Genomic DNA, 16,495 nt, shown 5'->3' on the forward strand with positions numbered 1-16,495 from the left:
TGCATATTAAGTTGGTGCTTCTCTGAGGCTGTGTTCACACGTTGCGTTTTTGCCATGTTTTTCCTGTGCCAAAAAATGTGATATTGTGCCAAAATTTTGTTCATTTTTCACACATTTTTACTGCATTTAGAAAATTGCATTAAAAACAGTCAAAATGTGTGAATAATAACACCTTTTTACTGTTATTTGCACAACTGAGTACAATATCACTGTTCTTACCAGTCTCTATGAGTGTTGTGGGGTATTGCAAATATTCAAGTAAAGGAGCTGCAAGACCAGGTAAAGCCAGTGGCCAAAAGTGGCGCCATTTGTGGAGAAAAATCGCAAACATTCTTCTTGTAAAATCTGATAATATTTTGATATTTTCAGTTTTGTGAGTATATTTTGCACAGTCAACCTTCTTTCATCTTATACTTTCCAGAATGTGTGAGAAGGACCATTATAAACAGCGCGATCCCATGATTTCAGGCTTCACCAGAGACTTCACCTGTTTTGATGTGTCAGACGACTAAAGATTTAGTCAGTAGAACAGGGACAGCGCTCAAGTGTAAATGGAGTGACACCAGAAGTGGGTGCAACATAATAAAAAACAGTATATCTTATTTATCTACATGTATGATGGTAAGCAGCTACCCCCTCCCCTCATGAATAGTAGGCGTGTGAGTGGTTGCTCATCAGTATTTTGGTCGCAGAACCTTCCCATTATTGCTGGCTGATTTGCATCATGGTGAGAAAAGGTTTTATATCTGCCCTTGTACCAGTAACAAGTAAGTATGGCCTTTTTTCTGTGATTTTAAAGGGGTACTCCGCCCCTAGAAATCTTATCCCCCTAGGCTGGGACCCCCCCCCCCCCCCCTGCAATCTCTGCTGTGGCACAGTAGTCATCCGGTGCACGGAGCGAACTTCACTCCATGCCTGATGACTAGCGATGCTGCGCTGATGTCATGACCACGCCATGACCTCAGCAACTTCTTCATCTCTAATCCACCTAAATCTAACATTTCCATCTTGGTGTGTGGCAATACCATAACTCCTGGTCACCACGCTCCCTGTCTTGGAGTGCTTACCTGAGGAAGGGTCCATTCCGGACCAGAAACATGTTGTTTTTAGTGCAATAAAATGCCATTCGGACTTAGAAACGTGTCCGACTGCCTTCTTTGGAGATCAGCGCCCGAATAAAGCTCAAGTTTTTCCTTTGAGACTGCCTTTTTACCGGACCAAGCTAAGCTACGACCGGATGAGGCTGCAGGCTCCATACTTATATCTAGATGTCTGCTTAGGTGTTGTGCTCTTAGTGCAACACCATCAGGTAAGTGGCTTTCCACATACTTACTTGCATACTACTGTGACACACTTCACTAGGGGCGCGTATCGCTCTTTTTTTCTTTTTATTATATATTGGACTTATACTAGACTCTGATCTGTCTTTCACTCCCTATATTCGATCCCTTTTACCTTTTTGTCTCCTGCACCTCTAAAACATCATTAGAATTTTCCCTTTTCTCACTTTTGAAACTGCTAAAGCTCTTGTTGCCGATTCCTTCCCGCTTTGACTATTGTAACTCTTTATAAATAGACCTTCTCTAAACTCTCCCCCCTCCAGTCCATTCTCAATGCCGAGCCAGACTCATCTTCCTCTCCAGCCGTTACACCGACGCCTCCCCCCTGTGTCAGTCACTTCCCTGGTTACCCATTCAGTCCAGAATAAAGTACAAAATCCTCAGTCTCACCCACAAAGCTCTCCCCAGTGCTGCACCTCCCTACATCTCCTCCCTCATCTCTGTCTACATCCTACACACATTGGCCCTTATTTACTAAGAGTGTTGTGTAGGTTTCTTTGTGGGTTTTAATTCCCTACAATTTATTTTCCACGGTATTTACTAAGGTTTCCCTACAGTTTCCACTTTCCCTACATTTTGCTTTTTTTACACATGCTCTGACCTGTCTGGTTTTCCTCAGCTCAAATCCACCACATTTTCTGTGGAAACCTTAGTAAATATGTTGGGTTTTTGTGAAAATGTGGGGAACACGCCCCTTTTCCCAATGGCGACACCCCTTTTTCAGGTTTCTTTTTTCCAATTCTGCCGCAAATTCTGGCGCAGACAGAATTTCTGGCGCACAACCCGACCAAACATTTCGGGTTTGCAATAGTAAATGAGGGCCGTTCTGTTATGATCTAAAACTAACATCTTCTATAATACGAATATCCCACTCTCGTCTCCAAGACTTTGCTTGCGCTGCTCCACTTCTCTGGAATGAAATACCTCAAACCCTCAGACTTAAAGGGGTACTCCTCTGCCCCAGTGTTCGGAACATTTTGTTCCAAACGTTGGGTGCAGGCTACGGGGGTGGTGACGTCACGGTCAGGCCCCTTGTGGTGTCACACCACGCCCCCTTCATTGCAAGTCTATGGTAGGGGGCGTGGCAGCTGCCACGCCTCCTCCCATAGACTTGCAATGAGGGGGGCGTGGTGTGACGCCACAAGGGGCGTGACCGTGACATCACCACCCCTGTACCCTTTTACCCCAATTTCCACAGGTTTAAAAGTACCCTATATATAATATTTTCTAATTACCCCCCATGTTCTTTGCACTTTAGACATTTAAATATTGGCTAATGATTGGTTCCCCCACATTTATGTATTCTACCCTATTTATAAAACATGGCTGGACCATTGTATCAATAAAACACTGCCTATTGTCTCAACCCCATTTCTCATAGTCTGGATGCTCTTGCAAGCAGGAACTTCACTCCCGTTTGAATATTTAGTGTGTAATATTGTAATGTCTGATATTTGTCTTTACTTGTATCCTCAAAATTGTGCTGCCGAATCTGTTGGCACTATATAATTATTATTATTACTAATAATATTTATTTTCATCAAAGGGTTACTGACCAATGGCACTTGGCCCTGTGGGCTCATCAGACTGGTTCAGGGGCACTGCACCGACATCTACTTACAACCTGTAAGTTACAGTCTATACTCACTCTGCTGCGCTGCCCACATGTATGGAGGGCTGGTAGTCAGCACTAGAAGCAGACACTAGAGGCAGCCTACCATGGTGTCAGTGCAGTGCATTGGTGAGGCAGGCAGCATCATGGGGCTTAAAGTGTACCCGTCTGTTCCAACAAAAAATATATTTTTTTATATATATCACTCAGTACCTAATCCTGACCATGTACATCTAATTTTTATGTGTCTAGCACCTTTATTTATTTTTTTATTACACTTTTAATTTAGCTCATTAGCCTGAATTCCGCTCAAAGGGAGGGGGCGTGGCCTCACTGTGCAGGTCTCCGCCCCCTCCCTCAGTATGCTGTCTGCTCACACCTCCCCTAGCATTAGCAAAACTACAACTCCCAGCTTGTCCTCACTGATAGTAGTGGGACACAAGCGGACAGTGGGAGGGTTTTTCCCTGCGCTCACAGCTGTCAATCAAGGAAGTGTGTCCATGACATAGGGGATGACTCATGGACACAGCAGGACTAATATGTGTCCAAGCAGGCAGGGGGGCAGTTGTTTGACTGTCTTTTTCAATATGAAATACTGGACATTTTCTAATGAAAGCAATTACAAAACCTATTGGTTATACATGCTTTACAACATATCAAAAGTTTTTGTATCTGACAGTGCCCATTTAATGGTGGGAAAAAGTAGTTTGGGGAGGTTAGGCAAGAGAAGGATAGAGGGTCTGAATAGGAATCAAAGGGGTCTGGAGGACAGAGGGGTCTGAAACGGGTACAGGAGTGTCTGAATGGGGGGGGGGGTCTGGTGGACAAACAGGTCTGAATGGGGGACAGGAGTTTATTTGGGACAGAGGAGCCTAGATGGAGAGGAGTTTGCGGGGAAACGTGTCAGTGTATTTATGCCTATAGGCACCTAGGGATGTAAATCCTGCCCTGCTGGCCACTAAACCTATTGAGCCGGCAGGCAGTCGGTGTGAATTCCTTTTGGAGCTGGAGGAAGCCTGGTGTTTTATATTCCAGACTTCTGTTACTTGCGCTGAGGCTGCGCCCTTTGACATCACGGCGCATGCTGGGCACAGGTGGAAAATTCGTAAAGTAGGTAGCAATGATACAGCACCTTGCCAGGGGACCTAGAAACGCTTCCACCTGGATCTGGATGACAGCAGAAGTTGACCAGAAAAAAAACATTTTCCAGACTTTGGAGTCTCACGGTCTTTTGGATCAATATTATTTGGTTTATATTGGGGAACAACAATGTTTAACCCCACAAGTGCTTTCACTGTTTGATCAATGTTCTCTGGAAACACCTGGATCGCTGTGGTGAGGATGCGCCATTTTGTTGTCATAATTCCATTTGTGCACACCACATAACTGGGGGCCCTTCTCCACGCTAAAAACCTATCACCACACCCCCTTTTATTGCTTTGAATTACAAAACTTTATTTTCCTGAAATTACGACTTAGATCCCCTATCCATAGAATATGCAGAAGAAGGCCCCGGCTCTCTCTGCTGCATAGAACGGTGGGTTGGCACACACTTCATGCATTGTCTATGGGAGCACTAGGGGTACTGAACACTGTACAGTGGTCCCTCAACATAGGATGGTAATCCGTTCCAAATGGACCATCGTTTGTTGAAACCATCGTATGTTGAGGGATCCGTGCAATATAAAGTAAAGGACAGTGGTCTCCAACCTACGGACCTCCAGATGTTGCAAAACTTCAACTCCCAGCATGCCCGGACAGCCAACGGCTGTCCGGGCATGCTGGGAGTTGTAGTTTTGCAACCTCTGGAGGTCCGCAGATTGAAGACCACTGGTATTGGAGGTTATACTCACATGTCCCCGCCGCTCCAGACCATCACCGGTGCCCTGGATGTCGCCCTCCATCGCTGACGCCGCGTCCCCGGGGTGTCCCCAACGCTCCGGGAAGGTCTCTGCTGCCCAGGATCCTCGCTCTCCGTCGCCGTCTATTGGATGACGGGATGGCGTGCGCAGCGACGTGATGACGACGATGGAGAGCGCCGGCGATGCAGGGGATCCCGAAGAGGACGCTCCGGAGCCCCGAGGACAGGTAAGTGATCGTCAGCGGACCACACGGGGCACCGTAAACGGCTATCCGGTGGCAGCTGAAGCAGTCTGCGCTGCCGGATAGCCGTTTATGCGATGGCCCCAACATACAAAAGCATCGTATGTTGATGCTGCCTTCAACATGTGATGGCCTCTGAGAGGCCATCGTATGTTGAAATGATCGTATGTCGGGGCCATCGTAGGTTGGGGGATCACTGTAATCTAAGGGGGCATTAACACTGCGGAATCTCTGAATTCCGAGAGCGGAGATTCCGTCTGGCGGCCGCCGCCGAAAATACTTTGGCGCTAGGGCCGCGCGGCACTGAGCCGTCACCATTGACGGCTATGCAGTGCTCGCGGAATCCGCGCAAAGAATGAACATGTTCTTTTTTTGCGCAAAACAATTTCAACAATTTCGCTGAAATTCCGCAGTGTGAACGGGTCTCGTGGAAACCCATTCACACTAATGCTCACACCGCGGAATTCCACTCACGGAATTCCGCTCGTGGAACTCCACAGGAATTCCGTTGTCTGAACGAACCCTAATGCTCCCATAGACAATGAATGGAGTGTGCGCAGACCCACCTCTCTATGCAGCAGGGAGAGACAGCGCCATGTTTTGGAGATTTACCTGACTTTTATGATGTTCACAATTATCACAAAGAAATGACCCATAGGGGGCATAAAAGTACAGTGGATAGTGCTTGCTAATAGCAGGGGAGTGCTTGCTAAAGATAGTCCCCTACTGGGACTTAAAATATGTAACATGAGTGATAACATTTTTGTATTGCCACATGCAGAAATATCCAACTATTGTTAATAATCCCGTAGGGTGAATGGCGTAAACTTAAAAAAAAAAAAATACCAATATTACAGTCCAAAACTGATGATTTCGGTCATGTCACATCCCAGAAAAGAAACAGCGATGAAAAAGTCACATACCCGTATTTTTCGCCGTATAAGACGCACTTTTTGTTCCCCAAAACTGGGAGGAAATAGTTGGTGCGTCTTATACGTCGAATACACACACCTATCGCGGCGGTCCCTGCGGCCATCAACGGCTGGGACCCGCGGCTAATACAGGACATCACCGATCGCGGTGATGCCCTGTATTAACCCTTCATACGCGGCGATCAAAGCTGACCGCCGCGTCTGAAGGGAAAGTGACACTAACCCGGCTGCTCAGTCGGGCTGTTCGGGACCGCCGCGGTGAAATCGCGGCGTCCCGAACAGCTTACAGGACACCGGGAGGGACCTTACCTGCCTCCTCGGTGTCTGCTCCATGTCGGAATCCCCTGCATGGCCGGCGCTCTCCTTCGTCATCGCGCACGCCATCCAGTCATCCAATAGGAGCAGGGTGCGTAGCGACGTGATGGCGGCGACGTGAGGACGGCGACGGAGAGCGTGGATACTGGGGAAGAAGACGTCCGGAGCGTCGGGGACACCACGGGGACGCGGCGACAGCGATGGAGGGCGACATCCAGGGCAGCGGTGACGGGTCCGGAGCGGCGGGGACAAGTGAGTATTACCTCCTATACCAGTGGTCTTCAACCTGCGGACCTCCAGATGTTGCAAAACTACAACTCCCAGCATGCCCGGACAGCCAACGGCTGTCCGGGCATGCTGGGAGTTGTAGTTTTGCAACATCTGGAGGTCCGCAGATTGACGATCACTGTTGCGTTCAGAATCTTTTTTTTTTTCTAGATTTTGCACCTTTAAAATTGGGTGCGTCTTATATGCCGGTGCGTCCCATAGGGCGAAAAATACGGTATATGCAAACATGGTACCGATACAAACTACAGATCGCGACACAAACAATGAGCCCTTATACAGCTTTGTATACGGATGGAAAAATAAAAGGCGAGGAGAAAAAAAAAAACGCAAACATTAAAATAGGCCGTGTCCTCGAGGTTTAAGCTGAAAAACCAGAAAAACTGAGAAAACATAAATTGCGCCATTCACAATAACATGTCATCTGCTGGATGAGTTCCAGAAAAGTCTGTTTTGTAACAGTGGCCTGGGGACATGTTACATAAAGGGATACAAAATGGCTGCCAGAAGCTGAGGTTACCCCAGGTTATAATATATGGTTACTGCAGTGACTTCAGGTCTGCGGCTCGTGAATGCGTTTGGTAGTGAACGCTGTTTTTGAGGATTTTATTCCAGCCACACACTTCAGGACAACTCATAAATAAGAGGAAAGCAAACAGGCTGTCCAGATATAGGAAGACATGGCTGCTTTCTTCCATAAGCAGTGCCACATCTTCGCAAGGGTTGGGTTAGTTCTATTGAAGTGAATGGGATTGCGATGCACTAACATCCAAAACCAGGTGTGGCGCTGTTTATCGAAGGAAGCAGCCATGTCTGTCTTAACTTGGACATTGACTTTTAAGGGGTTCTCCAGCGGTGTACTCAGGCATCTCTGGTGCTAACAAGGGGGGGAGGTTGGCGGTCCGACCAGATGAGGCTTTTTTCAAGTTGCTCTGACTCATATATACAGTACATAGTCATGGGCGTAAATGTTGGCACCCCTGAAATTTTTCAAGAAAATGAAGTATTTCTCACAGAAAAGGATTGCAGTAACACCTGTTTTGCTATACACGTTTATTCCCTTTGTGTGTATTGGAGCTAAACCAAAAAGGGAGGGGAAAAAAGCAAATTGGACATAATGTCACCAAACACCAAAAATGGGCTGGACAAAATTATTGGCAAAATTTTGGAAAATAAGATTGTTTCAAGCATGTGATGTTCCTTTAAACTCACCTGGGGCAAGTAACAGGTGTGGGCAATATAAAAATCACACCTGAAAGCAGATAAAGAGGAGAGAAGTTTACTTTGTCTTTGCATTGTGTGTCTGTGTGCGCCACACTAAGCATGGACAACAGAAAGAGGAGAAGAGAACTGTCTGAGGAATTGAGAACCAAAATTGTGGAAAAATATCAACAATCTCAAGGTTATAAGTCCATCTCCAGAGATTTAGATTTGCCTTTGTCCACAGTGCGCAACATTAAGTTTGCAACCCATGGCACTGTAGCTAATCTCCCTGGGTGTGGACGGAAGAGAAAAATTTATGTAAGGTGTCAACGCAGGATAGTCCGGATGTGGATAAGCAGCCCCAAACAAGTTCCAAAGATATTCAAGCTGTCCTGCAGGCTCAGGGAGCATCAGTGTCAGCGTGAACTATCCATCGACATTTAAATGAAATGAAATGCTATGGCAGGAGACCCAGGAGGACCCCACTGCTGATACAGAGACATTAAAAAGCAAGACTACATTTTACCAAAATGAACTTGATTAAGCCAAAATCCTTCTGGGAAAACGTCTTGTGGACAGATGAGACCAAGATAGAGCTTTTTGGTAAAGCACATCATTCTATTGTTTACCAAAAATGAAATGAGGCCTACAAAGAACAGAACACAGTTACCTGGGTTTGTGTCTGAGATCTTGGGTCTTCCAGCAGGACAATGACCCCAAACATACGTCAAAAAGCCCCCAGAAATGGATGGCAACAAAGCGCTGGAGAGTTCTGAAGTGGCAGCAATGAGTCCAGATCTAAATCCCATTGAACACCTGTGGAGAGATTGTAAAACTGCTGTTGGGAAAAGGCGCCTTCCAATAAGAGAGACCTGGAGCAGTTTGCAAAGGAAGAGTGGTCCAACATTCCGGCTGAGAGGTGTAAGAAGCTTATTGATGGTTATAGGAAGTGAATGATTTGTTTTTTTTCTCCAAAGGGTGTGCAACCAAATATTAAGTTAAGGGTGCCAAAAATTTTGTCCAGTTCATTTTTGGAGTTTGGTGATATTATGTCCAATTTGCTTTTTTTCCTCCCTTTTTTGGTTTAGTTCCAATACACACAAAGGGAATAAACATGTGTATAGCAAAACATGTGTTACTGCAATCCTTTTCTGTGAGAAATACTTCATTTTCTTGAAAAATTTCAGGGGTGCCAACATTTACGGCCATGACTGTAACAATGGTGAATACCAGTGTCCGTATCCTAGTCCAGGACAACTTAACCTTTAATTGGTCGTGTATACCAGCTGAGGTTCACCAAGTCCTTGTGAATGCATTTCTTGTGGCTAAAAATACCAATACCCATGAGTGGGTTCAGAGTAGTTTATTTTGGTCTACCCCGCGACCTTCTTAAGAATACATGATTTTGGTGGGGGAGGGCTTCTATCACAGATAGCCGTTGGATGTCCGGGCATGCCGGGAGTTGTGGTTTTGCAACAGCTGGAGGCACCCTGGTTGGGAAACACTGCCCCAGGTGAAGAAAATCCTAACCATAGGATTTACACATGATGCTTTCATAACTTTTTTTATCTGAAATATTTACCTCTTCACCCAAATTGAGATTTGCCGAGAGGCGGCAGCTGTGAGATTTCCTGATGAATCGGTGATGAGCCGCTATGGCATTAGACCAATTGTTACTGATGGTTTTATGTCCTGCGCGCAGGATAAGTACTTGAAGAGGTGGAATTGACATTTTCATCTCTCAAGTAGAGAATCGAAGACGGCTCATTATAGCGGCAGATTATTTCGGCACAGTTTGATCCTACACATGAGATGGCTCCGATGGCGCAGACAGGAAGCTATTCAATTTGCCACATATAGGAGAAAATGGCGTTCGCTTGATATCAGTACAAGAAACTGGAGAATAATTGTAACAATCAATGGGAGTGTAGGGAAAGCGGAAAGGTCGGCGTTCCTGACGACAACAAAAGTTCGTCAGAAAGTCCTAAAAAAAAAAAAAGTTATTGATTAAAACCGGAGTCTAACCACTGGGAATTGCTGTTTTTTGGCAATAACATTCGATCAATTTACTCGCATGGGGTACTTCCTATTATGTAATGTAGGATGGATAGCTGCTATGGTGCAGGGACCCAGGGTGGAAACGCATTGCATTATGGGGGACATTGGGGGAGATTTAATAAAATGTGTGCAGAGGAAAAGTTGCCCATAGCAACCAATCAGATCGCTTCTTTCATTTTAGAAAAGGCCTCTGACAAATAAAAGAAGCGACCTGATTGGTTGCTATGGGCAACTTCTCCTCTACGCAGGTAATGATAAATCTCCCCCAATGACTAAAGCACTTGCCCTGTAAACATAGAGCAAATGACCAATGTAGACTAAGCATCTGCATTCGCCGCATTTATTATGCGACTTTTGGCAGGCGAACATGCCGTTTGTTTGTGGGGCAAAGAGGGCGTATATTGTGGCGCTGAATTTAACAGTCACACAAAATTGCGCACATCCCATGCCACTGGGGTTGCCGCCTTTCTTACAAAAAAAAAATACTGGCCATGTTAATTTGCATAATTAATTATATATGCATGACATCACTGGAAGCTCCGCCCATGTCCAGACACGTCATGTCACGTACCAGCCCAGCATTGGCAAATTGACCCCTCAGCCTCCGGAGTCTGGCAGTGAGGTCCACAGCAGGGGGCAGGGGTGAATTGACAACTGATGGGGACCCAGGGTAAGTGTGGATCATGGGGGGGCCGCTAGGGTTGCCACCTTATTTTTGCCCAAAAATACCTGCCATTCTAATTTTCATAATTAATTATATATACGTGACATCACATTAATCCCCTCCCCTCTGATCCCCCCGTGCCACACTCTTTTACTCATTTCAATTGATGCCCCCCCCTCTGAACCCCATATCATAGCCATTCCAATAGATTTATCCTCCCACCAATCCCCCTGTGCCATAACCAGTTAACCATTTCATCCGATTCCACCCTGTGTCATACTCTTTTGCATGGCCAGGGCGGCAGGGCTAAGGGCGCATCATTTGATTCTGTCTGCAGTGGTTCGGGGCACTTTCCTAAAAAAATACCGGCTTTTGGATATTTTTTCTACAAAATTACCAGCGGAGGCAATAAAGGAAAATGGTCACCCGTTCACCCGCACTATAACCCGATACACCGGGTATAGTGCGGGTGAACAGTAGACTGATGCGGGGTCTCGGACTGCTATACCTACCTGCAGTCCGGAGCCCCGATCCCCCAAAGATCCCCCTCTTCCAGCACTGATTTGCACTTTGAGGCGGGGCCCGCCAGCTAGATTTAAATATTCATGAGCGCCAGTCATGTGAGCGCTCAGTAGGCACGAACGCTCATGTGACCAGCGCTTATGAATATTTAAATCCAGCCCGCAGCTAGCCTCAAAGTACGAGTCAGCGCTGGAAGAGGGGGATCTTCGGGGGATCGGGGCTCCGGACTGCAGGTAGGTATAGCAGTTCTAGACCCTGCATCGGTCTCCTGTTCACACGCACTATAACCCGGTGTATTGGGTTATAGTGTGGGTGAACGGGTAACCATTTTACTTTAAAATAACGGCTGGGTGGAAACCCTACATGCTACCCCCTGACCACTCATAGCTAACTGGGAAAACAACCCTGTTAGCATAGAGAATTTGCAACTTTTGGTTTAAAGCCAAAAGTCATATAACAGAAAAAAATGATGCTTATATACCGTATTTTTCGCCCTATAGGACGCATCGGCATATAAGACGCACCCAATTTTAAAGGTGCAAAATCTAGAAAAAAGATTCTGCACCCAACAGTGTTCTTCAACCTGCGGACTTCCAGATGTTGCAAAACTACAACTCCCAGCATGCCCGGACAGCCGTTGGCTGTCCAGGCATGCTGGGAGTTGTAGTTTTGCAACATCTGGAGGTCTGCAGGTTGAAGACCACTCGATAGGAAGTAGTACTCACGTGTCCCCGCCGCTCCGGACCCGTCACCGCTGCCCTGGATGTCGCTCCATCGCTGTCGCCGCGTCCCCGTGGTGTCCCCGACGCTCCGGACGTCTTCTTCCCCGGGATTCACGCTCTCCGTCGCCGTCATCACGTCGCTACGCACGCCGTTCCTATTGGATGACGGGACGGCGTGCGCGAAGACGTGATGACGTCAAAGGAGAGCGATGGCCATGCATGGGATCCCGGCACGGAGCAGACACCGAGGAGGCAGGTAAGGTCCCTCCCGGTGTCCTGTAAGCTGTTCGGGACGCCGCGATTTTACCGCGGCGGTCCCGAACAGCCCGACTTTCGCTTCAGACGCAGCAGTCTGCTTTGATCGCCGCGTCTGAAGGGTTAATACAGGGCATCACCACGATTGGTGATATCCTGTATTAGCCGTGGGTCCCGGCTGCAGGGACCGACCCGATAGGTGTGTATTCGCCGTATAAGATGCACCAACTTTTCCACCCAGTTTTGGGGAAGAAAAAGGGGGGATAGCGTAGCAAGACGTACAGCACGTGGGCAGGTCTGTTGCTACGTCATCATTATGCCCAGGCATGAAGAGAGGCAGCGGTGGGACACCTGGAGGACAGGACCGTAAAGATGCTGACCCAGCCACGTCTGTCCCGGGTATCTGCAGCTTCTGTGCTCCACTGCTCCTCCGGTCGGGGGACCCCTAATGCTTAGTGCTATGGCCCACAGAATCAGGTCTCGAACGCGGACTGGATGAGGAATGAAGCACAGAAAAGTATATGGCTAACGGGGGCAACTATCTTAAAGGGGTCTCCTACCTACTGGGGCAGCTCAGGTGACTGAGGGTGTGGTGAAAGGTGTGGCTGAGGGCATGGTTAGGGGGCATGGCTGAGGGTGTAGCTTGTCCCTCTTTGCTCTCGGCAAATGTTGGGAGGTACCCACAAGGTCACACAGATGCTTCACATGTCTTTTTTATGTATCTAGCTTCTGTATTTGGCTGACAAATCCCTCCGTCTTTTTTATGTATCTAGCTTCTGTATTTGGCTCACAAATCCCTCCGTTTGTCTGCTCACTTATTCTGACATCCACTGCTCAGGAAGAGGCGTGTCCGAGGCAAGTCCTGAGCCCGCCCTCACTTACCATGTATTCAATTCCTCCCTGACTCTGTGCTGAGCTCTTCATCCAATCACTGCAGGCTGCTCTGTAACCCCCTCCTCTCTGCGTTAATCCTGCAGTCTGATAGGACAGGAGTGAGCACAGAGGAGTGCTAGTCCCGCCCTCACTTCCTGGACTTTGTTCCAGCCTGTGCTTCAGCTGGGACAAAGATGATGCTGCAGCCCAACAGAATTATGTTCTGGATGGTATGGAGACCCCTAGAGGTCTTTTTTTTTTATAAGCTTTAATTCCGTATTGAATGATCTCTATGTCTGACAGTTAACTTTAAAGGGGTTATCCTCGTATCTACACAATCCACAGGATAGGGAAATATGTTTTAAAGTGGTGGATAACCCCTTTGAGGCTGTGTTCCCGCTAATAACTGCCGCAATTTTTCTAATATTTTCCGAAATCGCAGTATTCATTGCACAACTTTTACCGCTATTTCAGAAAATAGCTGTAAAATTGCAGGGTAATTAACGGCAGTATCACTGTCGCAATAGTATCAGGATATATAACAGTTATACACCTCCCCTCCAGCTCTATCTGTATACTGCTGCTGCTATCTCTATGTAATCAGGATATACTGTAGTTATTCACCTCCTTAAGGCTGTGGTCAACACATTGCATTTTTTTTTCTCCAGTTTTTGATGTCATTTCTCCAAAATATTTACCGCATATTTACGTACAAATCACAGAAAGTGTCAAAAATGTGGTACAAATGCAGTATGTGAACAGAGCCTGCAGACTTGAATTCTCCATAAAACATCTCAATGGTGATTATAGGTCAAATCACTTTCTCCTCATGGCAATATTTCTCTTAAAAAAAGCACTTTCCCCTGAGGCTGTGTTCTACCTTTTTTTTGCTTGCTGCTTTTTTTTATGATTTTGCTGTGATTTTCCTAAAATCATGACCAGAAATTTGGATATTGTACAACAAAGTATGCAAAATAAGGTAAAAAATTCATGATTTTTACCACATTTTTTTGAAAATTGCTACAAAATTAGCTAAAATGTTGTAAAAATTTAACCTGTAAACAGAGCCTAAAGATGTCAAATATATTGAGTCTATTGAGTTCACATGGGTAATCTGCAGCACTAGCAGTCTAATAAGATGACCAAGTGCAGTGATCAAACAACTGATCCTCAGCCAGGGGATTTAGATGATGCATTATAGAACCCCCATCATTGGGAATGCTATGCATGCCACTTCAGTAAAAAAAGGTAAGCAAAAGACATACAGAAGAACCTTCACATTGTTCTCTAATGATAGCCTATGCTGTACTATATAAGCAAAAAACGTAATTTTTCGAAGTTCCTCTTTACAGACATATTTTGAAATTCAGCACCACATTTTGGCCCTACAAATAAGATGGTATAATAAACTTCCCATTCACTGGGTACTCTGGTTGATTTTTTAAATCAACTGGTGGCAGAAAGTTAAACAGATTTGTAAATGACTTCTATTAAAAAATCTTAATCCTTCCAGTACTTCTTAGCGGCTGTATACTACAGAGGAAATTCTTTTCTTTTTGGATTTCTTTTCTGTCATGACCACAGTGCTCTCTGCTGACATCTCTGTCCATTTTAGGAACTGTCCAGCACAGCATATGTTTGCTATGGGTATTTTCTCCTGCTCTGGACAGTCCCTGACAGGGACAGAGGTGTCAGTAGAGAGCACTGTGCTCGTGACAGTAAATAAATCCATAAAAAAAAGAATTTTCTCTGTAGAATACAGCTGCTAATATGTACTGGAAGAATTAAGATTTTTTTTTATTTTTTATAGAAGTGATTTACAAATCTGTTTAACTTTCTGGCATCAGTTGATTTAATAAAAATAAAATAAAAATTTCTCCACCGGAGTACCCCTTTAAGGTTTTTCCCTTAAGGAGGTCTGTCTAACTGAAGAGAGAATCTCGATGCTCATGTAACAGTCTCCATAGCAGAAAACATACGTTGCGATAACAATACAACTGAATAGATCATAAGCTCAATTGTGCAAAGTGAGAAAAAAAATAACAATTATTACCGAGCAGGGAAGAGAATACTTCATGTCGCCTATTGTGTTCTAAGAAAATTGCCCAAAATGAAGCCAACCATTGTCGTCTTTGAGATACATTCTGAATACTCCAATTTTTTTTTCTTCAGTTAAAAGGCAGAAGACGGTAATAGTAAAATAGTTAATCTCGACTTGTTCTGCTCAATGAGTCGATTGTTGGCTACGACAAAGCATCGGTGATAGGCTATTCATAGCCCCGAGCAAACAGTCAATTTACAATTTATGTAACCATCAATTTTTGAGGGTAATGCTGAACAGCGGGGCGTTGGAGTCTTTTTGCAGCAAACAAATCCAAAAGATGTTTTAATCAATATTTATTAGCGCCTGGACCGAAGGCGCGGTGACAGCTGAGGCTCTGCAGATAAAGTCTTAGGAAGAGTTCGCTATGAAGAGTTTGCTTGGAACGTTCTCCTTGGCGCGTTCCATGCTTGACGTCATACTCAATGAATATCATACAATATAGTCTTAGAAGAAAATGGGGTCAAGGCTGCGGCAGCTGTTCTGGAGATAGTGGCAGTAATTGTTCTGCCAGAAAATAAGCAGTGGAGTTTTCCATTGAATGACTGCAAATAATGACCTTGAAGACTGCATAGAATTGATACAATTGAAAATATATTGGAAAAATACGGCAACTTTTTATTTTATTTTTTATTAAAGAAGCACCCCGGTTTGTTTTTTCCCCTTTATCACGCACACTTACCATCACTAGTCCTACAGCGCCTTCTGTTTTAGCCCAGCACAACTGTCTCTATACATTTCATTGCTGTAACAGGGTCATGAGATCATCAGTCTGACCCACAGAAGATCACAGCGCTTAATGTGTCAGGGAAAGTGGTCAGTCCCGGGTCAGCTGACTTCCTGTGAACTGCACGATGACATCCCTCTTAGCAGCTCACAGACCCCTCCCAACTCAGATCTATCTGTAAACTGCTGCTATTTCTATGGGATCAGGATATATAGTAATTATACACCTCCCCTTCAGCTTTATCTGTATACTGCTGCTGCTATCTCTATGGGATCAGGATATACAGTAGTTATACACCTCCCCTTCAGCTTTAACTGTATACTGCTGCTGCTATCTCTATGGGATCAGGCTATATAGTAGTTATACACTTCCCCTTCAGCATGAACTGTATACTGCTGCTATCTCTATGGGATCAGGATATATAGTAGTTATACACCTCCCCTTCAGCTTTACCTGTATACTGCTACTGCTATCTTTATGGGATCAGGATATATAGTAGTTATACACCTCTCTTTCCAGCTCTATCTGTATACTGCTTCTGCTCTCTCTATGTGATTAAGCTATATAGTAGTTATTCACCTCTCCTCCACCTCTATCTGTATATGTATACTGCTGCTGATATCTCTATAAGATCATGATATATGGTAGTAATGCACCTCCCTCCAGCTTTATCTGAATACTGCTGCTACTATCTCTATGGGATTAGGATATGTAGTAGTTATACACCTCCCTTTCCAGCTCTATCTGTATACTGCTGCTGTCTTCATGGGATTAAGCTACATA

At 45.3% G+C, this 16,495-nt stretch overlaps 1 protein-coding gene across 3 annotated transcripts in view; it reads left to right on the forward strand.

Annotated features, from left to right (window-relative positions):
* Window positions 1-16,495, forward strand: part of LOC130267449 (transcription factor SOX-30-like) — a 50,589-nt gene that overhangs the window by 12,918 nt on the left and 21,176 nt on the right. The window contains exon 5 of one of the 3 annotated variants that reach the window (XR_008843194.1): window positions 422-621. Coding sequence is in view for 2 of the 3 variants with exons in the window: in XM_056517288.1 (XP_056373263.1) it covers window positions 422-512 (91 nt within the window). In the remaining variant the exon portion in view is untranslated. Of the gene's footprint in view, window positions 1-421; window positions 1,364-16,495 lie in introns of those variants that run through there. The other 2 variants (XM_056517289.1, XM_056517288.1) reach the window with 2 other exon arrangements.

The sequence above is a fragment of the Hyla sarda genome, chromosome 4 (genome assembly GCF_029499605.1).
Source record: "Hyla sarda isolate aHylSar1 chromosome 4, aHylSar1.hap1, whole genome shotgun sequence".
NCBI lineage: Eukaryota > Metazoa > Chordata > Amphibia > Anura > Hylidae > Hyla > Hyla sarda.